General features: G+C 52.7%; 1 protein-coding gene across 1 annotated transcript in view; it reads left to right on the top strand.

Moving 5' to 3' along the window:
• CNPY1 (canopy FGF signaling regulator 1) overlaps positions 1 to 23,818 on the top strand; it is a 36,906-nt gene that overhangs the window by 7,273 nt on the left and 5,815 nt on the right. Inside the window, 1 exon segment of the mRNA XM_078059864.1 lies at positions 23,353 to 23,556. Within this exon segment, the coding sequence (XP_077915990.1) occupies positions 23,353 to 23,556 (204 nt within the window).

The raw sequence follows: 23,818 nt of genomic DNA, 5'->3' as shown, positions 1-23,818 counted from the left end.
CTTCATACTATCACTTTGCTATATCGCTCAATAACCTTGCTTTGCTGCCCACCAAAAAAAAAAAAAAAAAAAAGCTGGGGGGGCGCACCTGGGTGGCTCAGTTGGTTAAGCATCTGACTTTAGCTCAGGTCGTGATCTCGGGGTCCTGGGATGGAGTACCCACCGTGCTGGCTCCCTGCTCAGAAGGGAGCCTGTTTCTCCCTCTCCTTCTGACTCTCCCCCCACCATGCTCTCTCTCTCAAATAAATAAATAAAATAATAAAAAAAAAACACATGGGAAATTTGTCCTGAAGCCCCAGCCCCACCCCAGCCCCAAAGCACTTCTCTCCTAGGTCAGGGTCAGGAGAGCTTTAAAGACCCACGGTTAAACCCCTCTCTGGGCAAGGGAACCAGCCCACTGATGGTCTCCACTGATGGAGACCCCGACTCGGGTCTCCTGGGGGTGCCTGCTTGAACACAGGAAGGGGGTGGCAGGAGCAGCGTCCGTTCATGGGAGGCTGGAGGGCGGCTCTTCACCGTTCAGCATCTGGTGCTAAGTGTGGAGTGCTCGGGGAGTCGGGAGGACAAGCAGCTGGTGGGAACCCCAGTGTGGTGGGGGAGCCTGGAGATGGTGGTGGGGACCAGTCAGGCGTCCTTCCTTGCATTTTCTGGTCAGCAAGAGGAGGAGATGGTGTGTGGATGGATTGTAGGGCTGGGAACTCTACCGAGCAAGCAGGAATTTGGGGGATCACCCCTAAGTTGGTCTGTGGACATTGTCAGCCCACAGATAACATTGTAATAAATGTTACTTTGATAATAGTTGTGAATAAAATTATGTCTCCAGGAAACTGTAGTTCACCAACAGAAAAAAAAAAAAAAAACAAGCCAGAAAGTTGTTTTCCAGTTTTTAAGTGCAAAAAAAGAGGTTATTTGCCAGTGCGTACAGACTACCCTATGTGTACACGTACGTTGTGGGCAGAAAGCTTCCAGAATACACATCACAGTGGTGGTCACGGATATCTTTGGGTATTACTGTGACTGTCTTTTCTTTTTGCTTGTCTTTTAAATTTTTTTCCATAGTGAACACATTATCACTATAATTTAAAAACACAAAGTGTGCATTCTGGGTTTTTTTTTTTGAGAAATCAAAAGAATTCCATGTCACTTCAAGAATTCCCCAATGCTTAAACGTAGCACTGTTCTTGTTGGAAAGCCACGCATGGACTCGTGATTTTCTTTTTTACAGAATACTTGACATAAAGCTATACTGTGGCTTTCTCCTGATTTGCTCAGTGCCCGTTCCTGGGCTCATACTGGCGTATGAGTAACTCAGTCGGCACGCACTTGTCCTCTGGACATTGTGAGAGTCTCAGGAAGATGGTGTCGGACTGGGTGGCTCTTCAGCTCTGTCTCTGGTCTGGCGCTGTCTTCTCCCTGTAACCCTTGCCGGCCAAGAACCTCCCCTGGGACTCAGGTCTCGTCTCTCCCAACCTCCTACTAGGAAATGAACAGGTGTTAGTGTGTTCGGTCCGAAACACTGACTGGTCTGCTCACGCTCTTCATCTTGCTTTCCTCCCCAGGAAGAGCAAGCGGAGTGAAACCTAGTCCTCAAGACCGTAACACTTGGGGTTCTTTCTGTGCACTTGTGAGGAAAATGTGTTTGGTGACTTTTATTGTGTATCGTCTTTTATTTTCCTTCTCTAGATTCTTTAAAAAGAGAAATATTACTACTCAAACTTTCACTTAAAGTGCAGCATAATCCTTTAGTGTCCCATGGTGGGAGCCGAGTCCTTGCTCACGCGGGGGTCCCGTGTGGGTCTGCAGGGAGTCTGCTCCACCCGGACTCCTCGTCACCGTCCTTAGAGTCCTGGTCATGAGCAGGATGGTGGGGGAGGGAGGATTCCTTGGGAAGGTTTTCTGGGCAGACCTAATGAAAAGTGGGATGCCTTACTTCTGCCCACATGCCATGGAAATGGCTGAGCTGTGTGTCCAGGAGAAGAAAGGGACAGTACGGTGACCATTTTGCAGTTGTGCCCGGTGACACGGCGCGCATCCCGGGGCTCCGTGTGTGCACGAAGTTTCCGCAGACGTGTTAACAGAGCTCGAGTACGGAGCAGCCCGAAGCTCGTCAGCCTCCCAGGGCAGGTGGAAACACCGGCTCGCCCCACAGGGCTTGCCTGTTACCAGGTGAGACCAGCCCCGCCCGTACTCTGACCCCCGAGGGTTTCTTGCCTGTGGCCAATTCTTCTAGCAAACGCTAGTAGTCAGGGCTCTACGGAGAATAAGAATCCCTCCAACTATTTGAAACAGAAAGGAATTTGATCGAGGCTTTTAGCTGCTTCCACACAGCACACGCAGACCACCAGGGAGCTGCCCGCTGGAGAAGGGAGAGTCCAGAGGCCACGGTCGAGCGGCCCACCTGGATTCAGGGGAACTGTTGTGAGCTGTGACTCAGGGCCCAGCAAGTGACTGTGGCCGCTGACCTTGCAGCCGGGACCTGCCTGCTGGGTCCGCTGCCACAGAAGGAAGAAGATGGAAGCCCTCACCCCCAGCCCCGTCCTACTACTATGGTTCCCATGCTGGGGTGAAGGGAACCGCTCCGGAAGCACGGGGTGGGGGGTGCAGACATGCTGGCCGGAGCCGGACCGCGCAAGCCGCAGATAGATGGCCTCCCCTCCCCCATCTTCCCAGTCACACGGGAATGCATCCAGTTGGCAAGACCTCGGTCCCAGAAAGAACCCCAGCTGCCAAGAGGGCCGAGGCGTCTGGCCCCCCCGTGCCCGGTGGAGGCGGTGGGCTGGGGGCCGCGTGCCAGCTTCCCCATCCGCCCGGCCCACCGGCTTCCGGAGCAGCGTGGCGGCCTGTCCGTGGGGCGGGGGGCGGGGGGGGGGAGGGCCCAGCACCATGATCCAGGTGTGTGCGCTGCGTATCCGCGGCTTCTATGTCCTCCAGTGACACCTGCTCGTCTTAGTCCCAAGGGTTCCGTGAAGCCCAAAGTTCCTTCTTGGACCCAGGGTACCTTTGTGGTTACTGTGACCGTGGACCTAGGCTCGGGCCTCTCCCGATCTTTGGAACACTCCCTCCGGTGCTCGGCTCTCCCCTGCCGGGAAGCCCCACGCTGGCCGAGGGGGGCTGACCCTGGGTCTTGGCCCCGCAGCACTGACCTCCCTGGAGGCAGGAGCAGGAAGGGCAGGCAGGGCGCCGACAAGGGGCAGAAAACACGCAGATGCACCTGGATGACGCCTGGTGGCACCAACATGGGTCCGTCCCAGAGCGTCAGCATGGGGTTTGCACATGACAGCCGGGACTCTGTGGGTGCGGAATCTGCATTCGGGAACTGGGGCCAGCCCCGGTTTTGTCTGCTTTTTCTGGGGTGGGAGGAGCCTTCCTCGTGCTCTCTACCTCCCCCCACACATCCCACCACCTCTTCTGCGCCTACTTAGCCCAGATGCTCCTCATTAGCCAGGTAGCCTCCAGCTACCTTCGCCCCCTTCTGGAGAATATTCCTGACCCAGAAAGTACCCACCTCCTCCACCACAGGCCTTTTTCAACTGCATCCCTCCTGGAAAGGTGACAGGCTCCACCTTCCCTTGCCTGCCAGACGCCGAGCGCTGAGCGAGGGCTGAAGGTTCCCGATCCTTCGCCCTGTTGGTGTCACCTGCTGGGCTGCCCGGCCCTTGCTCACTCCGTGTCTAGGAACCCTCTGCTGCACGTGCAGCTGCAGGCCTTCTGGGTCCTGCGGGACCGCTGAGCCCTCCTTCACCCACTTTCCCGTCTCACGCAGCCCCTCTGCGCCCCCACCTCTGAATCGCCCAGGATCTGTCCCGGGGCTGCCTCTGGGTCAGGGCCATTGGCCACCCCCCCAGACTGAAACCACCCCTGCCCACAAACCGCCTCCTTCTCAGCCTGTGAGGTCTCCAGGGGGCCCGGGGTGAGAATGCAGGCCCGAGGACGGGAGCAAACGCACTAGCTCGGGGCTACCTGTCACAGAACAGAGTGCGAGACTCGGTCTCATGACCCAGGAGGGTGGGCAGGCCTGGCTGGGACCCAAGGGAGGCCCTCAGGCAGCGGGACTGTTTGTGGCCCCGGGTAGGGCGAAGGCACCTTTCTCCCGCCCAACTGTTTGCCCCAACATGGGGGTGCTAGTGCTCTTCCTGGAGGGGCCAGCAGGGGGACCACAGGGCTTCCCATCCTGGCCACGGCCTTCCCCGCCCCAACCACGGATCAAACAGTCCTGCGTCCCCAGGGAAGGGGGGCGGCGGAGGATGAAAATTAAAAGGGGAAGAGATTATTTTAATCCTCTTGGTGGGTGCTGCAGCAACTAGGGGCAGAGCAGCGGACCATTTGCCCCGTTCGGCTGGCGCGCGAAGGTCAGCCGCCAAGACCGGTCCGCTCACAGACGTCCACAGTGACAAGATGGCCTGCAGCCCAGACTGCTTCTCCCGTGCAGGCTCAGATCTTCCTACGCCTGGGATTGCAGGCGGGTGGGATTCAGGCTCGATGCCCTCTTGTGCCTCCCTGGGGTTTCGAACGGGGCAAGGACCCTGGGGAGGGAGCTGTGGGAATCCCCAGGACTCCCTGACGCCGGGTGGGTACATGGGGTCTTCTCTTTATTCTCGTGCCGGGCCTCTCTAGCCCGCTGTGACCCGGGTGATCTGCGGCCTCCTCCAGCCTCTCTCTTGGCCACAAACTGGAAAAAAAACAAAAAGGGAACTCGAACATTAAGTTGCTTTGAGAATCTTTGGGGCGTCTTTCTGATTTGCGAGACGGACTTTGTAACAATGTTCCCCAGGGGCTGGAGATGCCCATGGGCAGGAGAAGCCACGGCCCTGGCCTGTGGCCAGGCTGAAAGTACTCCATCCACATGGCAAGCTTTTCATTCTTGGGATATGGGATAATTTAGTAAGGGTATAGTGGGAATTTTCAATGCAAGTTCTTCTCCTTTGGGTTTAAGAAAAATTTCCGGCAATATTTCTAGGAGGAGATGGTAGGCAACGTAAAATAAAGCAATGGTATATAAAGGTTTCCTGGTTCCAAAATGGCGAAGAATTACTGTCAAAGAATCGTATAAAAAGACAATGACCGTGGGAAAGAAACAGCCTCAGGACTGTCTACAGATATGTCTCTTGGGCAAGCAGAAAAGACAGAAACCTTCACTGTTAACATATTGGCTTGAAAAATCAGGCTGAACTTTCCGAACGAATTTTTTTCCTCTCTAAATGTCACTATCGGGGCACCTGGGTGGCTCAGTCGGTTAAGTGCCCTACTCTCGATTTGAGCTCAGGTCTTGATCTCAGTCGGGGTTATGAGTTCCAGCCCCACATTGGGCTCCATGCTGGGTGTGGAGCCTGCTATAAATAAACAAACAAGCAAATATCAATATCACTTTTACCTATGGAGTATCCTACTAGCCATCGATCTAAGTAAACTCCTATTTATTATTTTGAGCCAGTATTTGCACAGATTCTGTTTTATGCACTCGAACTGTCATCTGGAATCCAAGCTGACTTGGTTGTCACACTTTAATGCAAAATGTGCAGTGGGGGTTAGGATAATTTACAGCAAGGAGGGGACCCCTTTTTGCTGAGGTCCCTTCTAATGCTTCTGGACATCCTAGGTTGATGGTGTTCAGGGGCTCAAGACTTAGACGTCTAGGCAACAGACGAGGCGCAATCCCCCTTCCCCGCTTCCGAGGCATTTCCCCGGAACTCTATCCCTTCAGCCGTCACCACTCGGCCTGACGCCCTGCCTGGGGTTTCCTGTGGTTGGACTGAGGCTGAAGGCAGCCAGAGCTCCCCAACTCTCAGCTGAGCAGCTCTCAGGAAACAGAAATACCAAGAAGGAATTATCCCATTTCTGAGTGTGGGCTGTGTGTCTTCGGGCACACCTCCGTCTGACAAGGAGGTGCCCGGGTCCTGACCTGCAGGGAGGGTGAGCCGAGCAGGGTGGCCCGCCCGGTGGAAGGCTGCCACCACCCCAACCCCGCTGTGTGCTCGGCAGGCCCTTGCTGCACCACACGCTGTGTGGACTTGCTCAGTGTTCTCTGAACCTCCCAGTTTTAAATGCCATGACCAGTGTAATGACCTACATGCGAGAGTCACACAGTGTTGAGGGAAAGAAATCCTGTCGTTTAGCTTAGTGTTAAGCAACAGAGCCGAGTGCCAAATATGGACAGTGTTCTTTGAGTTTCAATTTTAAAAAATAAACACTGAATGTAGAAGGCAGAGATTAATGGTCAAGGATTTGGCATACTATGACCCAATTTTTTCTTTTGCAAAGAGCCGGTCTACAACAAGAAGTCTACGAACAAGTAAACGGTCCCACATTTCACAGCGCGGGCAGGCTGCAGAGGACTGTCCGGCGGGCATGCGCACTGAGGGCCAGCAGGTGGGACTGGCCTGGGCTTAACGGCCAAGGATGCCAAGACTAAACACCCTGGAGTTCAGCCGGGATGCCACTCCGTGGGAGCCCAGGGCAGTGACTCGGAGGCCTGATGAGCCCCTGCAGACACGTACAGCCCGGGGAGAGGAATTGCTCCTGGCCTCTAGTGGGTAGAGCTGGGGTGTTGTTAGACGTCCTGCAAGCGCAGGGCAGGCCCCACAGCAGAGGATTCTCCGGTCTTAAATGTCAGCGGTGCTTAGGGGGAGAAGCCCTGCTCTGCGGAGATCAGGAGTTTTCTTTCCTCAGATGGGGAATTCCAGTGTTTGGGGAAAGTCATGGCTCTAACTACAAAGACGCCCCGCTCGAGGTGCATCGCTCTCTTAGGATTGAAGAACGCTTGCTGCCCGCTCTGGACCTGGACTGTGGTCAGATCCGGCTGGGAGAGGGGGACGCGTCAGGAGGACACTGAGGAGTTGAGGTACCCAAGTCTGGTGAGGCAGTGCACTGGGGCAACAGTGCCCCCCAAATTCACGTCCACCTGGAACCTCAGAATGTGACCTTATCTTTCATTAGGATCTTCACAGATGTTCTTATCTAAGACGGGGTCATCCTGGATTGAGGTAAGCCCTAATCCAAGGACTGCAGTCCTTCCCAGAAGGCCAGCAGAGACACTTATGTGGAGGGGAGGTCGCCTCGGGAAGAGAGGCAGGGATCGGAGGGGGCGCTGCAAGCCAGGGTCCCCGAGGAGGGCCGGGACCCCGGCAGCTGGAGCCAGGCCCAGAAGGACGCTCCCTGGAGCCTTCAGAGGGAGCGAGGCCCTGCCGACACCTCAGTGTCACACTCTGGCCTCCAGAAGGGCGAGAGCAGAGTTCTGCTGTTTTAAGCCACCGGGTGCAGAAGCAAGCAAGGCCGGAGCACGGCAGGGGTGAAGCGCGCGGTCCCGCAGGGGAGAGAGATTGGAGGCTCGGGCACATCCAGTCCTCACAACGTGAAAACCAAAACAAGACCTGGAGCCAACAGCCATGTATGGAAGACTTCCTACCAACAGTCGTGTGTCTGGTTTCTCTGGGTGATCTGGAGACCGGCCCCTCGGCCTCGGTCATCCCTCCGCCCAGCATGTCCTCTGCGGTGTCCACCGCCCTCCGGTGGCCTCCCAGGCCGCCAAGCCCAGTGCTCACCGCTGGGGCGCAGCGCTTTCCATACAGGTGGATGGTCCGGCTCCACAACCAGGTCTCTAACAACAGAGGCACCTTTTAAAAGACCAAGATGCCACGTGTTTGGAGAAAAATGGGAGCCTCGGGATGTCCTGTGGAAGGAAGTACAGACAAGCTCCCCGTCTTTGGAGTTTGGCTCTAGACGAGGGGCTGCCTCGCGCAGCACAGAGGGTCTAATTCAGTGCCCAACCTGAACATCCTTATCTCCGGTCTCCACATGACCGGCACGTTGGGGACAGTAGCCCATCCCTCCCGCAGAGCTTCATGTGGGACGGAGAAGGGGAGGTGAGCTGTGACCAGGGCCAGCGTCGCCCAGCGGCCTGAGACCTGGCAGCCCCTTGGCCGTCCCACGCCAGGAAGAGGAGTGGAAATCTGTGAAGGGAAGTGTTGGGGTGGACAAAGCTCTGATTGAGAGACTTTAAATTTTAGATTAAGAAGGTCTTATTCTCCTGCCCATTGTTTAAGTCAAGTGAAAAAATAATTAGGCTCTTTGGGCCCTTCTCATGTCTTTCTCTGTGAACTTTCTGGAAACATCAGAGGGAGAGAGTCTCTCCAGCCATGATGAACTGTTGGAGTCTGGGCCCGTCTGGAGAGCTCTACTCTCCCCTCCGTATGAAAATGTGGAATTAGGGTCATCTCTAATATGGTAGAGGCTAGATTTCACTAACAAGATCATCTGTTTAGCCAGGTAGCTCTCGGGCTGTCCTGAAGGCACCGAGTTCTGATGGAGGGGGTCAGGCGATGCCGCCCGGAGGCTGGGTCTCTGTGGGTTCCCGGGGGCTGGGGGCTCCTGCTGGGCTGTGAGTGGCTCTCGGGTGGAAGTCGGAACAGGGACACTTTAGTCTGATGACTCCACTTTGGGCTTTCTAAATTTTTTTTCATTAAAAATTTTATATTACCCAAGTAACACACAGTGATCTTAGCTGGAGGTACGCAGACGCTTGTGTAACCCACCTTCCCACCCACTCGGATGGTCAGCAGTCAGAGAGCCCCCGCCAGCTTTCCCCATGCTCACCCGAACTCCCACAAACATCCACACATTCAGTATTTTTTCTGATTTTGTCTTTTTGTCAGTTTAAAGTAATACTAAAATCATGCTCTATATATCCCTCTGAAGAATGCGGAAATGTTAAATAAAATAAACTCAAATGTGCAGTTTCCATGCTTTCCCCATTCTCTAGACTGAATTGCACCCCACCCCATCCGTATGTCAAAGCACTAGCCCCCCACGTGAGCACATTGGACATGGGGCTCTTAGGGAGGTGAGTCAGGTTCAAGGAGGCCACAAGGCTGGGGCCCCGATCCAATGGGACTGGGGTCCTCATGGGAAGAGAAGGAGGCTCCAAAGCTCAGTCTCTGCCGTGTGGGGACAGAGCAAGCCAGCAGGACAGTCCTCACCGGGAACGGAACCCGCCGGCGCCGCCATCCTGGGCTCCCAGCCTCCAGAAGCAGGAGAAGTCCATTCCTGTTGCCTAAGCCCCTGGACAGTGCAGCCTGAGCAGACTAGGACACCCCCCTAATGAAGATGCGTCAGAACCCCTCCAGCCCAATGGACAGAGACCCACCCGTTTCGGTCAATGTCTGCCCCCCGCCGACTGTCCCACCGAGCGGCGTGTCCCGTGTGCTGCAGGACCCAGCAGTGTTCAGCCAGACCCTGGCGGCATGTCCTCCTGCACGGTGAGCGCGCTTCCCACAGCGTGGACGCCCCGAGGGGCAGGGGTCCCACCATGTGTGCGCTTTCGATCGAGCCGCGTTGCCCGATTATTCTCCCCTGAGGCTTGCGGCATTTGATCCCCCCGCCCGAGGAGGATGAGAGCTTTCTTGCATTTTCTCCTGCTCTGGATTACATCATTCTTTATTTTTGGTAACCTAATCAACGAAAGGTGGTATTTCACTCGTCTCAATTTTGCTTTCATTGGTTCCGAATGAAGTGATGCATTTTTTCAGCAGCGCACCATGGGGTTAGATTTCCTGTGTTTCCAGGTGTGTGTGTGTGTTCTTTACCCGTCGTCTGGTGGCTTGGGTCTTACATCATGATTATTTCACAACTCAGCGGACAGGGACAGGACCTCTCGTCCGCCCTCCCCGCTGCGCCCGCGTGTCCCCGGTCACGGTGTGTGGGTGGCCTTGCCCCTTTTGGTGCATGGACAGCCTTGACTCTCGACAGCTGGGGGTTTCTCCTCTTGTTGAAGGAGGCCTCCCCACTCTGTCATACTAACAGTTTTCTGAATTTTCTCCCAGGAGTTTGTGCTCTTAGGTGTAAGCGTTGCATCTGCGCGGAGCGCGGCTTTGGACGTGGCGTGCGGCGCGGTCCAGCTTCCCCTCCCTGACGGTGGAAGTCCCGGTTAGGAAGCGAGCCATGCCCCCCCCCCAGGGCTCGGATGACACCTTGTCAGCTCTTTATGAAGATGAATTTGTCAGAGACTGAAACACAAACTTTCCCTCACATTTTCCTAACACCAGAAATATTTCTGTGGCTTCTTTAGAGCGTGTGTTACTTTCCAGTTGGTACACTGTCCTACGTCTGTCCCGAACCGCATCTTCTCCTTGCACCCCCGCTCCCTGCACCTCACAGCAGAGGATCTGCTTCCCGTGTGTTCTCAATGTCTGTGAAATGAAAGGATGAAAGAATAAACCTCTGCCCGTAGAGGTGCCACTTCTCTATTGGTTCTGTGACATGTTTGGGGACGATTTGCGCTGTTTTGTGAAGACTCTAGGAAAGTGATAGAAGGTCAAGGAAAAAAGAGGATCCGTCACCTGTTAGCCCCCCGAGCAGTTAATTTGAGGATACGTGTCTGTGGTCGAGGTGTGTGCTGATCAAGCCGGGCACGGTAGGGAAACAGTCTCTAGATGAGGTTGGCATTTCTAGGCAAGACTTGGGAGCTGCGGCTTTGTGCTCTGGTCAGTCCTGCTTCCCCGGAGGGCAGCTTCCCACCGCGAGCCTCTGGCCCAGGAGGTGAGCCTGTGACAGGTCCCTGCGTCCCCGGTGCCACCTTCTTCCCTGCGCTCGTGCACGCACTCTGCCCGGGACGGGCTTGAGAGTTGGCCACGCTCTGTTGCAGGGGCAGAGGCACAGTGTTCCCGTGAACCAGAATATTCTAGCCAAGGGAGAAAGGAGCAGCTTTAGCATTTGGGCATGTAGATGGATTAAATGCTACACCATCCTCAGGGAGAAGAAATAAAACAGATGATTCAACACCCCTGAACAGATTAAAAAGAATAATTATCAGAGGGCATGAAGTGATGGGAGAGAATGAAGGATTGTGGTAGCTTGGCACAGAAGAGGGTTAATTAACCAGATGCTGGCCACGCAGGCTTCTTTGCATCAGTACAAACAAAAAGTGTGCTGGGATGTGCCGCTCCCCGAGGACCTAAGTCATCCCCTGGGCCCTGGAGAGGATGGAAAACCTTCCTCTGGCCACGCCTGTCCTGGGGGAGCGTCCACAGCTCCACCTCTAGCTCAGAGGGGCAGGCCCATTGGGCCCCCCATCAGTTCTTTGTGGCTGACACCGGACTAGCATGTCTCCTGGGACTGCCGTGAAGGAACACCACACACGGGGTGGCTGAAACAGAAACCAGATTTTCTCACCGGTCAGGAGGCCTGAAGTCCAAACCAAGGTGTCGGCAGGCTTGGTTCTTTCTTGAGCGCTCAGGAGACATGGATTCCCTGTCCCGCCTAGCTTCTGCTGCTGGCTGTACCCCGCCCCTCATCTCTGCCTCTGTGGGACACGGCGGTCCCCTCTCTGAGTGTCCGTGTCTTCTCCAGGTCTTATAAGGACACCAGTCATGTCGGGTTAAAACCCATCCTAAATGACTACGACCTCATCTGAGCTAATTATACCTGCAAAGACCCTGTTGACAAATAAGGCTGCATTCACAGGTACCAAGGGTTTGGATGGAAGCATGTCGTTTTTGGGGGGACACAGTGTGACCCACAACAGGCTTCAGAGTTGATGACCTGGGGCCTTCCTGCTGTCTCTCTGATTCCATGAGGCTGAGTGGGTTTCTCCTCTCCACCCCGTCATCTGCCAGGCTGTCTCAGGCGATGGGGGTGCTAGAAGGGTGGGGTGACGTCCCCTCTGCCGCCCCTCTTCTTGTTGGCAGGCTGCTAGGCTGCTGGCGGAGGGCCGCCTGGCTGGGGCTGGCACGCCGCCCCCCCCCCCGTATACCCCTGTAGCGGGCACCGCACCCTCTCCCTGCAGATCAGTAAGAGAGGTGTTAAGGGAAACGAACCCTAACATTGACCTCCACGGCCCCTCAGGAAACACCGCTCCCTTCCCCCGCCCCTCCCGACCCCCATCTGGGTGTGCGGCTGGATGCCGTTTACCCTTTGTCTCTGATGTTTGAGTTCATTTCCGGTACATAAGACTGTTCTCATCCAGGCTGGTTCAGCCCATTTGGCAAGAATAATTTCACAAGCCTGGTATTAGACGCTGCACAAAAGTCTAAATACATAATGCATTTCGTAATTCTGTCACACTCAAACCAAGCTGTCAAAACTGTCTGCATGACTTATCCTTAATAAATCCCTAGTCCTGTTAATTGCTCCTTATTCCTCTGAATACGGGTTGTTGGAATCCTCAAATCGGGTAAAGAATGGAGGGATAATGGGGACGCATTTAGAGGATTGCCACTGTTTTTCCCCCAGGACAAAGGGGGCGAGGCCTGACGGTGGGCGCCAAGCAGCCCGCGAGCAGGGAGGCCGGGTCTCCTGGGCTGCGGCTGAGCCTGAGGGGTTTGCACGTTCTTTCCGTGGAAACTTCGGAGGGAAAGGGAGGCTTTGAGAGCCGTTGACAAAGATCACCAGACGGGAGACTGAGTTCCGGGACACTAATTCTCCTAGACACGGTGACCTTGGGGGCACCTCCTCGGTGCTGCTCGGGGGCGTCCACAGAAGTAGAGATCCATGTGGGGGGCTCTTGGGAGGACTGCCGAGATCCCCAGCTGGGAGGGGTTGCTCCCTCTGGCCCCTGACATGCAGAGAAGGACTCGAGCATCAGGTAGACCTGGTCGTCTTCTGGCTTCGGCATAGACACTGGTTTGTGACCTTGAGCAAGAGCCCTCCCTTTCGGGGCTGCCAATGGAGATGGATGGGCAGGAGCAGGGCTGGGCAAGCGGCTTCTGGAAAGAACCAGACGGTGGATGGTTTAGGATCTGTGGGCCTCTCTGCCACTGAAGCTGGGCGGCAGCTGTGGGTGGACAGGATGCGTGTGGACAGGTGTGGCTGCCTCCCATGAAGCTTTATTGTGGACACCGGTATTTGAATTTCATATCATTTTCACGTGTCACAAAATATGATTCTTTTGATTTTTTCAGCCACTCTAAAATGTAAAAACCAGGGGCGCCTGGGTGGCTCAGTCGTTAAGCATCTGCCTTCGGCTCAGGTCATGGTCCCAGGATCCTGGGATCGAGCCCCGCGTCGGGCTCCCTGCTCAGCAGGAAGCCTGCTTCTCCCTCTCCCACTCCCCCTGCTTGTGTTCCCTCTCTCGCTGTGTCTCTCTCTGTCAAATAAATAAATACAATCTTAAAAAAAAAATGTAAAAACCAGTCTTGGCTCACAGGCTGCGCACACACAGGTGGTGGCCTGGGGGACCCCGGCACCAAGGGGGGGCTCCACCCAAGGCCAATACGGTCCCTGCGTGACTTCCGGTGGGGGCCCAGACCACCAGTGCCCCGGGCTGGGGGGACAAGGACCACCTGAATTTTGTTCGTCTCCTCGTGTCTAGCACAGGTTAGCACGCAGCAGATGGTCAACAGACAGGGGCCACGTGATCAAACATCACCGTGGGGTGAGCCATGCTGGACTCTCTCCTAGAGGTGCCGCCTCGACCCGCCTTCTCCTTGCCTGGCCCGTTAGAACAGACCACTTGTCCTGGACATCTGTCCCCAGCACGGCACTCAGTGGACCGACCTTGGAGAATGTGCTCGGCCTCCGCCATCGTAGGGCCCAGCTGCCAACCTCCCTGGAAGGCTGGTCACACCCTCAACCAAGGGTCCCAGGACCTGCAAGGATGGTGGACCAGGATTTCTTCTCTTTAGGAGCTGTACAGGGAGTCTTTCTTACCCTCGATTTAGAAATGTAACCTTCTAAGGTCGGGGTACTAACTAGCAGAAAGATAGTATTTATCTAAATACACAGAGAGTCAGGAAGGAACTGATTTAATATTATCTCTTGGGATTAATAATTTTTAAATAGTGAAAAAATAATTCAGTTCCAACGGAGCAAAATAATCTCATATCTATCTACTTCCGAACACCTCGGCAGAGGCCACAGTGACATTGAGCGCCGAGGAGTACAGAGGCTGGCGGTCGCCACCAGGACGGCACTGAGACCGGCCTCCAGGTGGTGGGGGCGCCTCGTGCCGCCATGATGGATCTGAGCGACGGGTCCTTCCACCATCTGCTCTCAAGCTGGAATGAAGAGGAGAAAGACCTAGGGTATCTGAGGAGCCTCGGGACCCGGGCAGCCTGTGGTGTTGGTTCTCCTTATGGAAACCATTGGAGAAATTCAGTGATTTGGCTAATGGTTTATTTTTAGAGATGTCTTTCTGTTATTAGCCTGCATAGGTTTAATGGGCTGACCGGAGAGAGTCAAGTCGCAAAAAAACAACCACGTGGAAGTGTGTATCAAGAATGACTTCGTTACCCCACGCTTAGGACCACAGCCCGAGAAAATAATCCAACAGAAGAAACGCTGCATATACAACAATGCGCACAGCGGGGTTATTTTTTAAACGTTGGTGATACCCTAGACGTCCCAAAGTCAGGGAGCTGCGAGATGGGTTCTAAATTCTCACGGAGCGCACTGCTACCCGCGGAGGCGGACACCAGACCGTGACACCAGAGGGCGGGTCTGCGGTTGGCGCCACGGGGTGCACGGTTCCACGGGGCTGGAAGCTGGAAGGGGACGCCGCTGGGTGGCCACGTGCCAGTCCCGTTGCTCCAGTAGAAGCAGCATTAGGTTGCACACTCAGCTTGTGAGCATACTGATTTATGAAGACTCGGCGTCCCTAAATGAGGAAAACCAAACCAAGCCAAACAAAAACACGTTCTTTACCAGGAACAAAGTTGATTTGTTCATAGTCTCTTTGCTATAGACGTGGGTTGGGTTTGGTCTCTGTCAGTTCTCACGTTTGCACCCGGTCTTCCCAGGCCAGAGGAGATGGTCCCAGCATCGTTGGGGCAGCAAAGACACAGAGGGACCGTGTCCTCTGGCCCCCTCAAACACTTCGAGAGTTTCCTAATGACCCCCCCCTTGGCAGCTAAGCTATAGCGCACGGTCATCCCCATGACTGGCTGCTCAGAACTGGGTGCTTCTGGGACAGAGAGCCTGCTGAGGCAGGCGGAGAGGCAGCGTCCCCGTGTGAGGTGGCAGAGCCGCTTCCAAGCCGCCTGGATTTGGTGCAGCAGAGAAAACGCCACCTTCTCCCCCTGCCCGTCTTACTGGGGCTCCGGAGCAGAGGGCGTGCATTTCCACGGAGCTTCCAGCCCCGCACAGCAAAGTCGCACTTGGCACCTGCTCAGCCGCCTGCTGTGGGTCCGCAGAATGGGGGGAAGGTCAGAAATGCACACGAGAAACAATGCCACAGAGAAGGAGCTAAGCAACGGCTTCGAGCATGTTCAGCCGTGGGATACAATAAAAGATCTTCCTCGTAAGCCAGGTGCCGAGGAGCTGCCAGGCACCCTTTATTGTCCTTCGCTTCTCTCAGTTTTCTCTGAGTGTCGATAAAAGATCGCGGTCTGGAAGCGTGTTCTCTAACAGCGATACGGTGTCTCACTGCACTCAGCCCTCGTCGAGAAAATGGGAGCATCTGGCTCTCCCAAATGTGCCGTCTGCTTGCCATTTGGGTCTGAGGATGGAGGCATCTTTTTCAGGCCATCACACACCGTGTTTCTAAAGACAAGCCTTTCAGCCCGATCTCTCACTATATGGCCCTTGTCTTGTCTCTGTTGGCGGGCTTCTTCTAGACGGAGCTCAGCAGCTTGGGCAGCTACATGCTTATCTCTACCACACACTTCATCCTCAGGACTCTGAGCCGCACGGCCCAAGCTTCCCTGTGCACACAGGCCGCCTGAGCGCCTTGATAACGTCTGGGGGTGGCCAGGGCTCTGGACTGCAATGCTGCTGGTCCGGGACACACTTGGAGTGCCAAGGGCCTAGATGCCCATCCTGGCAGCTCTCGGTTCTGAGCAGACAGGAAAGGGAAAGGGGCGGCAAGGAGAGCCGCCAGTGTGTCCTACTTCTCGGACACATGAAGGACGGCAGCTCCTCTCCCTCCAGCCCATCAGTAAGGAGAGCACAGAAATCAGTCTATGCTCCTTAAACTGGTGTCACTTGAAGGACATCGACAAACTAAAACAGCATCCAGCAAAGTGAAAGTAATAATGGCACTTTCCATTGATTTGTCGGGTTCAAGAAGGATTTCCTATCAGTTACTTGGCCGATCCGATGCAGCACAGTGGTGTTATTTTGAGGACCATAGACGGAAGGGCAGGCCGGCAGCTGGCCGGGCCACGACAGACCAGAATGGAGGCGTCTGGAGGCTCTCCCCACCCAGCACGGCGGCGGGACAAACGCAGAAGATGGGGTCCCTGCACGCGCACCAGGACGGACCCGTCCCAAGAGCGGCGGCGGGGCTTAAACACCAGAAACCTAGTCTCATGGTTCTAGAGGCGGGGAGTCCGCGATCCAGGCGTGCACAAGGCTGGCTCCTCCTGAGGCCTCCCTCCCCGCTGTGTGGGCGCCGCCCTCTTACCGCCGCACATGGTCGTGCCCCTGCATGTCTGTGTCCTGACCTCCTCTTCATATAAGGACAACTGTACTATTGGATCAGGGCCCACCCTAGCGACCTCAGTTTACCTTCATGACCTCTGTGAAGGCCCTATGTCCACATGAGGCCACATTCTGAGGTCCCGAGGCTTGGGGTTTCAACATAGGAACTTGGGGGACACAATTCAGCCCCAGAGTGCCCCTTCCTGGTCACTTGGTGGGGGCGCGGCATGCGGCTAGGGCTGAAGGTGGTTAGGAAACAGCCTGCCCCCGAGGACTGGCCGGCGACGTCCCCTGGCTGGACTCTGACCCTGGCTCTGTCCTCTCTGTGCCTGTCCCCTCCCCTGGCATGTGGGATGCTGGCTGCAAGGTCTCCAAGCTCCACTGCCCTCGTGTCCAGCAGCTGGGCAGGGGGCCGGGGGGGACGAGAGCAACGGCCTTGCTGTGACAGCCACCACCCCCCAGCGGGCCCTTCAACACTCAGCTCCTCACCCAGGAAATGGGGGCAAAAACGCTCCCCTTATCCCACGCAAAACTAGTGTCTGGGGTTAGAATAAGGTAAGACTTATCAAAAAATGGATTTTTAACAAATATTCCGGGGATTTGCCACCACTCACGACGGTCAGCAGCTCCTCTTTTGAACCTGCACGCGGGTGTGCGGCGCCTTTGACTCATCCGCCCACGGGAATGGGTTTCTGATTTGACGTCTCCACAATGAGTGTGCCTCCGTCCAGGGACCGCTCAGGGACTGACGTGGCTGAGCCCCCTTGTCACCAGGTGAGGAAGGGCACAGCAGACCGTGTGCGCACTCTGCTCTAGTCCGTGTGCAAAGAGGACAAGGGACACTCCCAGATGCACAGTCACGTGTATGCACACACAGAGTCACGTGTATGTGTATGCACACACACAGGGTCACAGGTACGCACACACTGTCACGTGTCTTGTATACACACATGGTCACGTGTATGCACACACAGGGTCACGTGTATTGTATGTACACACACGGTCACATGTATATGTACGTACACACACAGTCACGTGTATGTGTATGCACACACACAGGGTCACAGGTACACACACAGTCACGTGTATTGTGTGCACACACGGTCACGTGTATGTGTATGCACACACACAGGGTCACAGGTATGCACACACTGTCACGTGTCTTGTATACACACATGGTCACGTGTATGCACACACAGGGTCACATGTATTGTATGTACACACACGGTCACATGTATATGTATGTACACACAGGGTCACGTGTACACACAGGGTCACAGGTACACACAGTCATGTGTATTGTATGCACACACACGGTCACATGTATATGTATGTACACATAGGGTCACGTGTATGCACACACATGGTCACGTGTGCACATGCAGGCACACATGTATGGATGTGCATGTGGAAGGTTTCTGGCTGGAGGAGAACGGGGGTGCTTAGGGTCTGGGGTATCAGCCTCACTTTTGACTCTGCCCTTTTGCTCCTTTTGGATTTTTTTTTCAATCAAGTGAATGTGTTACTCTTTCTATAAAAAAAAAAAAGCACTGTGTTTCTAGTCCGAGGAAACCAGTGTGTGTTACACATTTCCACATCTGTGGAGAAGGAACAACACGGGCTTTCAGGATCCTGGGTATCTGTCCCTCTTCCTCTGAGCCACCCGCGTTTTCTAAGGAAATCTTACCATTTGCCCCCCAACTTGGGAAATGCCACAATAGATTCCACAAACGTGAGTTTTCACCTTTTCCGTTTGGGGAAAGTGTTCTGCGGAGCTGGTTAGAAACAAATAGCCCCTCGATTCAGTCATGTTTTCAGCAACGAGATGGTGAAGGATACGCAGATTTGGGAAGAGGGCAGGAACCTGTTAGTTAAGGAGACAGATACTGAATTAATGAGACCTTTAGCTCCACCGACGGACAAGGAGCCACATTATCGTTCATCAGCATTTGCTGGACCTCTACCAGACCCTTCTTCTTCCAGTATCTTAATTTTTATTCAGCATCACAGAGGAGTCCCCTTCCAAACCACCTGAGCGATCTGTCTGACACGTAATGGAGTTCAATAAGTGTGTGTTGAATGAATGGACAGAGTCGCATCTCACTCTGTGAACAGTGCCGAACCGCTGCCTCTGCCCTTTTATGCTCTTTTCTAGACACTTTCTCTCCTTGAATCTGCAAAATGCTTCCGGGGTATGCCAGAGGAGGGCACAGCTCACGAACACACCATGGGAAGGGCGCCCAGAGCCCTTGCTTCGGGTGATTCTTTTAAAAGATTGAAAAACTGTGACATTTTCATGGGGATAAATGCATTTTTTCCCATTTTTACCTAAAATGCATGAATATTAAGGGTTTTCTTGAAGATGAACAGAATACTTTTTAGAATGGGGAAACCAAATGTGAGTGCCAAGTTTGCATTTGATAATGAAAGTTTTTTTAAACTTTAGGGAAAAGTCAAATGGAGTTCAATGAGCCCATTTGGAGTTCATCAATGATGACCCATTACGCAATTTTTCTCTGATTCTGTTTATCACTGTGAAGTTGGAAATAGGCTTGAGAATTAAAAAAAAAAAAGTGATTGAAACTTTCACAGTTTGAATTCTAGGAAAATTTCCCCCCAAATCACATTATTCTTTTTCCTTATTTCTGTTTTCCTAACAACCTGAGCATATACTTTGTTATAACCTAAGACGTCCAAGAATAAGAATAGGAGACACTTGTAAAATGTTTTATTTTAAATGATAAGAATGACTCTTTTCATTATTCAAATTAAAGAAAGCAAGATGTTGATGTTATTTTCATGAATTTACTGTGTCTTTGTGGCAAATCATGCTGAAATCTTTGTATTTTTGTCCCCAACGTTTTATTTATTGATTGCAGAAATTCACCTGTTTTAACATGGAATTGATGGTAACTGGAAAAACTGATATTAATTCTGTTATCTGTTGGTTGGCTTTAGTTCCCTAAACAAAGGCTACTTAAAATCCCTGTTATTGATTAAGTCCAGATGGAATTCACTTCTTCTGATACACAGAACCCGGGCAGATTTGTCAGGCTGTGTTATTCCTCATCGAAATGAGCTCCTTTAGCCTTCTAATTATATCGTCTAATAAAACTAAACAGTCAATGCTATTTGCATATTATATGAAGAAGTGTCATACAACAAACTCATAGCAGTCAATTAACATAAAAGCTAATTATATATCTCATCATCTTACAAGTTTCTGAATTCACGCTTCCCCTGTTGTAGCCTAGAGCAAAGGAGGCTTGAATTTTCACTTCTAAATATTGACTTTTAACTAATATCAGAAGTGATTGCAATATTTTTATGGATGAAGAGTTAGTGATGAAGCTAGATGCAATATTTGCTATAATGCAATTAACATTTCTACATTAACTAAACCTCTACAAAGAGAATCTTTGCAACAATACGAAATCAATTATCAGTCACTAAGCAGGTTAAGTACTGGTTTCATATCTGAGGAAAAAGATAAGTGAGATTTATTTGAGATTGCCAGACTGGTATGCAAAAGACAGAGCTACCACAAGGACGTTTGCACGTCCAATTGTACACTGTAACGTAATTGTATTCCTGCCTAATTGTGATAGCTATCAAGCAAGAAATTCGCTACAAGATGAACAGAGACACAGTAATGAACGCTCAGGCGAGGCTCTCTGTAGCCGACTGTCAGGAAGGTGTGTCTGAATAAACCCCTCTCTCCAGCTTTCTAGAGAACCCAGAGCCAAAACTTCCAGCTACTTTTTTTTCCCCCGCTTTCAAGTATGGGTACGTCCTTCCACCCCCATTTCATTGCCCGCAGAACAAGCACATGGTCAGAAGAAGCCTGCAGGAAAACAGAAACAGACACTATGTATACCAAGTAGGATTCAGAGTTGTAGGTAGGTTTCGGAACGCAAAAGTTAGGATCTACTTCGTGTACAATGAAGTCATAACGGATCGCTTCTGGATGTATAACTCATACCAACGAGCGCATGTGGAAAAGTAAGGGTGATAAGAAAACTGCCAGTGAATCGGGTTTTCTCGGGATACAATGATGGCGGCCGTTGCCATTCATATTGTAATGAGGCCGGTATCTCAGAGACAGTCCTTCCAGGGTGGAGACAACCCTCCCCTAAGATTACAATAGGAGTTGCTTTATTGACAAGTACTATTCAAAACCTTCATAGTACAGAAAGAAAGACTTCGTTTTATTCCACTTGTCTCAATACTTACTGCACTCTTATAATCAAAACACTTTGAGGGGAGAAAAGGGCCCAATTATTCTATGAACAGTCTTTAAATTTCCCCAAGGCGGTTCGGCTAAGTGGACTCATTTTAAACTCCAATCGTGTGTGCGTTTTAACAAACGTGGAAAGAGCTGCGATGCTTAAGCATCTTTTTCTTTAGCGTTTTCTCATAAAATTGGATGCTTTGATTGAGATTTTTGAAATCTATTTTTTTTAAATCTTCTAAAAACAGCCTCCAGTAATCTCCTGTTGGGTGTTTTTCCTTTCTTGTTTTTAGTGGCGATCGTAATGAAGCATTTTCTGAGCTATCTGCTGGCAAACATTTTCTACTATTCAAGAATGCTGACACAAAAGAGCCAGCTAATGACATTTTTAAAAGCCCGTTCGCCTTCAGACTCATAAAACCAACAAAATTCACGTGTTGATCTCTTGCTACGACATATTTGTGTTAAAATAGGCACCATACTTGTATATTCAAACATGTAAATTTACACCTCAAAATTGAAAAAAAAATCCCGTTTTGTGTAAAGTTTTAATGTGGGGACTGTTTTAAAAATCCCCAGCCCTGGAAACAAACAAAAAGCCTCTCAAAAGTCAGTTGTGGGGGCCTTGCACTCATTAGCCTCTGATCTGCTCACATCTGAGATGCTCGGGGATTTCTGCACCCAGCTCAGGACGTCAGGCCAATTTTGAAAAACATTTTCGAGAGTGGTCTCAAGTCAACGTGAAATACTGGGATGCATTAGGATGGCGCTGAGGGTTCCCCAAGCTCTTCCAGGCTCAGACCCCTGCCCTCCTGAGATTACCACCCCCACCCTGTTTACTTTTCCGATTGGGGAAGGAGGGGGGAGGGAGAAGAGGGAGAATGGGTGTCTCCGCCGTCGCAGTCAGATTTTTTAGGTGAGTCTACTCATCACTGGGAAGTAAAATGCTGTTTTGCTGACATGGACAAAGTACCCCGAACGGATCTCAAACGTATCAGCGAAGGAGATGCACTGAAGGCGCACGCATGGCAGGAAAAAACCCTCATAATTCTGCTGATGATCTGCTTGATTAACTGTAATTAAGAATTTACCTCTGTGTTTTAAAACTTGCAGACCCAATACAAATTTAATCCTTAGCTCCTGTAAGTTAATAAAACAGATTTTCGGTTTGCTTGTTAACCCATGTATTATCCGGTGTTGTTGTTTTTTTTTTTTACAACTTACAGTGCTCGATTGGCATCATTAAAAGTGTAAGTTAAACGCAATTTGTATTCGGAATGCACTTTAAGCCACTTCCTTTAGGGTCCTTTGACTGAGACATTAAACACACACGTACACACTCGGGAGTTTTTAAAAACTTGATGGTTTAGTGAACAAATAAATGTGGTGGCATATTCCAGTTTAATAAACGATTGAACTGCGAAAAGTGAGTGCATGGGCCTTGAAAGAATCAACCTCAAACCAAGTTTTGGGAGATGGGGGGGCGTCATTACCGTGCACGTGGTGGGGGCAGCGGGAAGTTACTCAGTGGTGTTTTTCTTGGCTTTTCCCTCGTCCACGTTTCCTGAAGCCTGTTTTTCAGAGAGTCGACTCCTCCCTGAGCGTGGGGGCTGACGGCGACAGCGGAGCGGCCTCCCCGGGAGCGGCGGTCCCAAGGCGCAGGCAGGGCCCCGCGCAGGGCGCTGCGCTCGGCCGGGCACCCGCGGCCAGATGGCGGGAGGCGCGGGGACCCTTTGTGCGCCCGGAGCGCGCGCCTCAAAGCCGCGCGGTCGCCGGCACCGGAAGGGTTCACACTGCGTCTGAAAGGGGACAATGGAGTCTGGATAGATCAACATCGCAGAAATCGAGTTCATTTGTGATTCAGCCCCTTTCACCATGGTTGTCATGCAAACTTCCTACTTTGATCAGCGGAGGGTGGAGGGGAAAGGCCCGCAGAGGCCCGGCCGCGGCGCGTCCCCGGCGCCCTTGGCGGGTCCCCGCCCCCTTCCGGAAGGAGCCGCGGGGACGCAGCATCCTGCACCTTGACCTGTCTAGACGGGCCCCGAGTTTTTGTGTCGGTTACCAAGGGCGAGGGGTGCTCTTTGACCCCCGCGCGGGGCGGAGGTGGTGGCCAGAGGGTCCTCTGAATCCTCGCCGGACTCCGGAGGGAGCCGGGCACCAGCTGTCCCCAGAGCCCGCGGCCGCGCCCGGGGCCGCCCTGCCCGCCCCTCTCCCCCGGCGCCCGCGGGCGTCAGCGCGGCGGCCGGGGACCCGCGCCCAGAACCTGCGCCCCGGGGCGCGACTGCGGGCTCGGCCGAGCTGGTCCGGAATGGAGGGGCGCGCTGCCTCGCTGGGTCTCCATCCGTCCCTGTCCCCGTCTTGTCCTCTCCAGGTTCCAGGTCTCCCTCGCTCTCTGCCTCTCTCTGCCTCTCTCTCTCTCCCTCCTCCTCCCTCTCCCTCTCTATTGCAAGTCAATAATCACAGCCATTTTCCGTCCTCAGTGCCTTAGTCTGCATGTTCGGGGACTTTTAGAAATGATTACTGTATAAGTGTACTTTCTAGTTTGAATATAGTTTTTTTTTCCGTCCACTTTCAAACATCCGCACTTTTTCAAAAGCACCATTTAAGCTAACTTCTTAAATTCTGTAAGTAGTTCAATTGCATACATATTGTATTAGGAGGCTAATGCATGTCGGCGTTCATGGGGGTGGCGGGGGTTTCCATATGCCCTCATCGCGAGCTCTCTCGAACCCTGTGCACAGGAAGACGGCTTCCCTGCCGTGTTGTCTTCACAGATCCCCTTAGCCCACTCGGAGGCTTTCCTAGCAGACCTGTTGGATGGAGTGTGTGAGCCGATGAACGACTACAAGCTGCAAGAAGACCCCTTGACCAAGGAGAAGGCATTTAAGAGATTTGCCCCAAGGAAAGGAGACAAAATATACAAAGAATTTTAAAAATTCTATTTTTATTCTGATGCTTACAGACCTTTGAAATTCGCGGTAAGCTCTCTTCCTGGCAGGTGAATCCTGGGCGCCATGAATACACTCTGGTTACTCTTTTTTGCTATTTGCTTGGGTTGTTGAGTTTCAAGACACTGAACATTAAAATGTTATCTGTTTGCTTTGTTGTCCGTCCTGCTTTTTCAGTGTTGACCAGGCATTTAGGAACTCGCCAGTGAGACACCTAACGGGGCTCTTGAGACAGGAGACATTTTCCAGAAAGTGCTGTTGCAGCTCCCAGGGACTTTGAGACACAGTTTGC

This window comes from Halichoerus grypus, chromosome 12, assembly GCF_964656455.1.
Source record: "Halichoerus grypus chromosome 12, mHalGry1.hap1.1, whole genome shotgun sequence".
Lineage (NCBI taxonomy): Eukaryota > Metazoa > Chordata > Mammalia > Carnivora > Phocidae > Halichoerus > Halichoerus grypus.
This window is presented reverse-complemented; position numbering and strand designations above follow the sequence as displayed.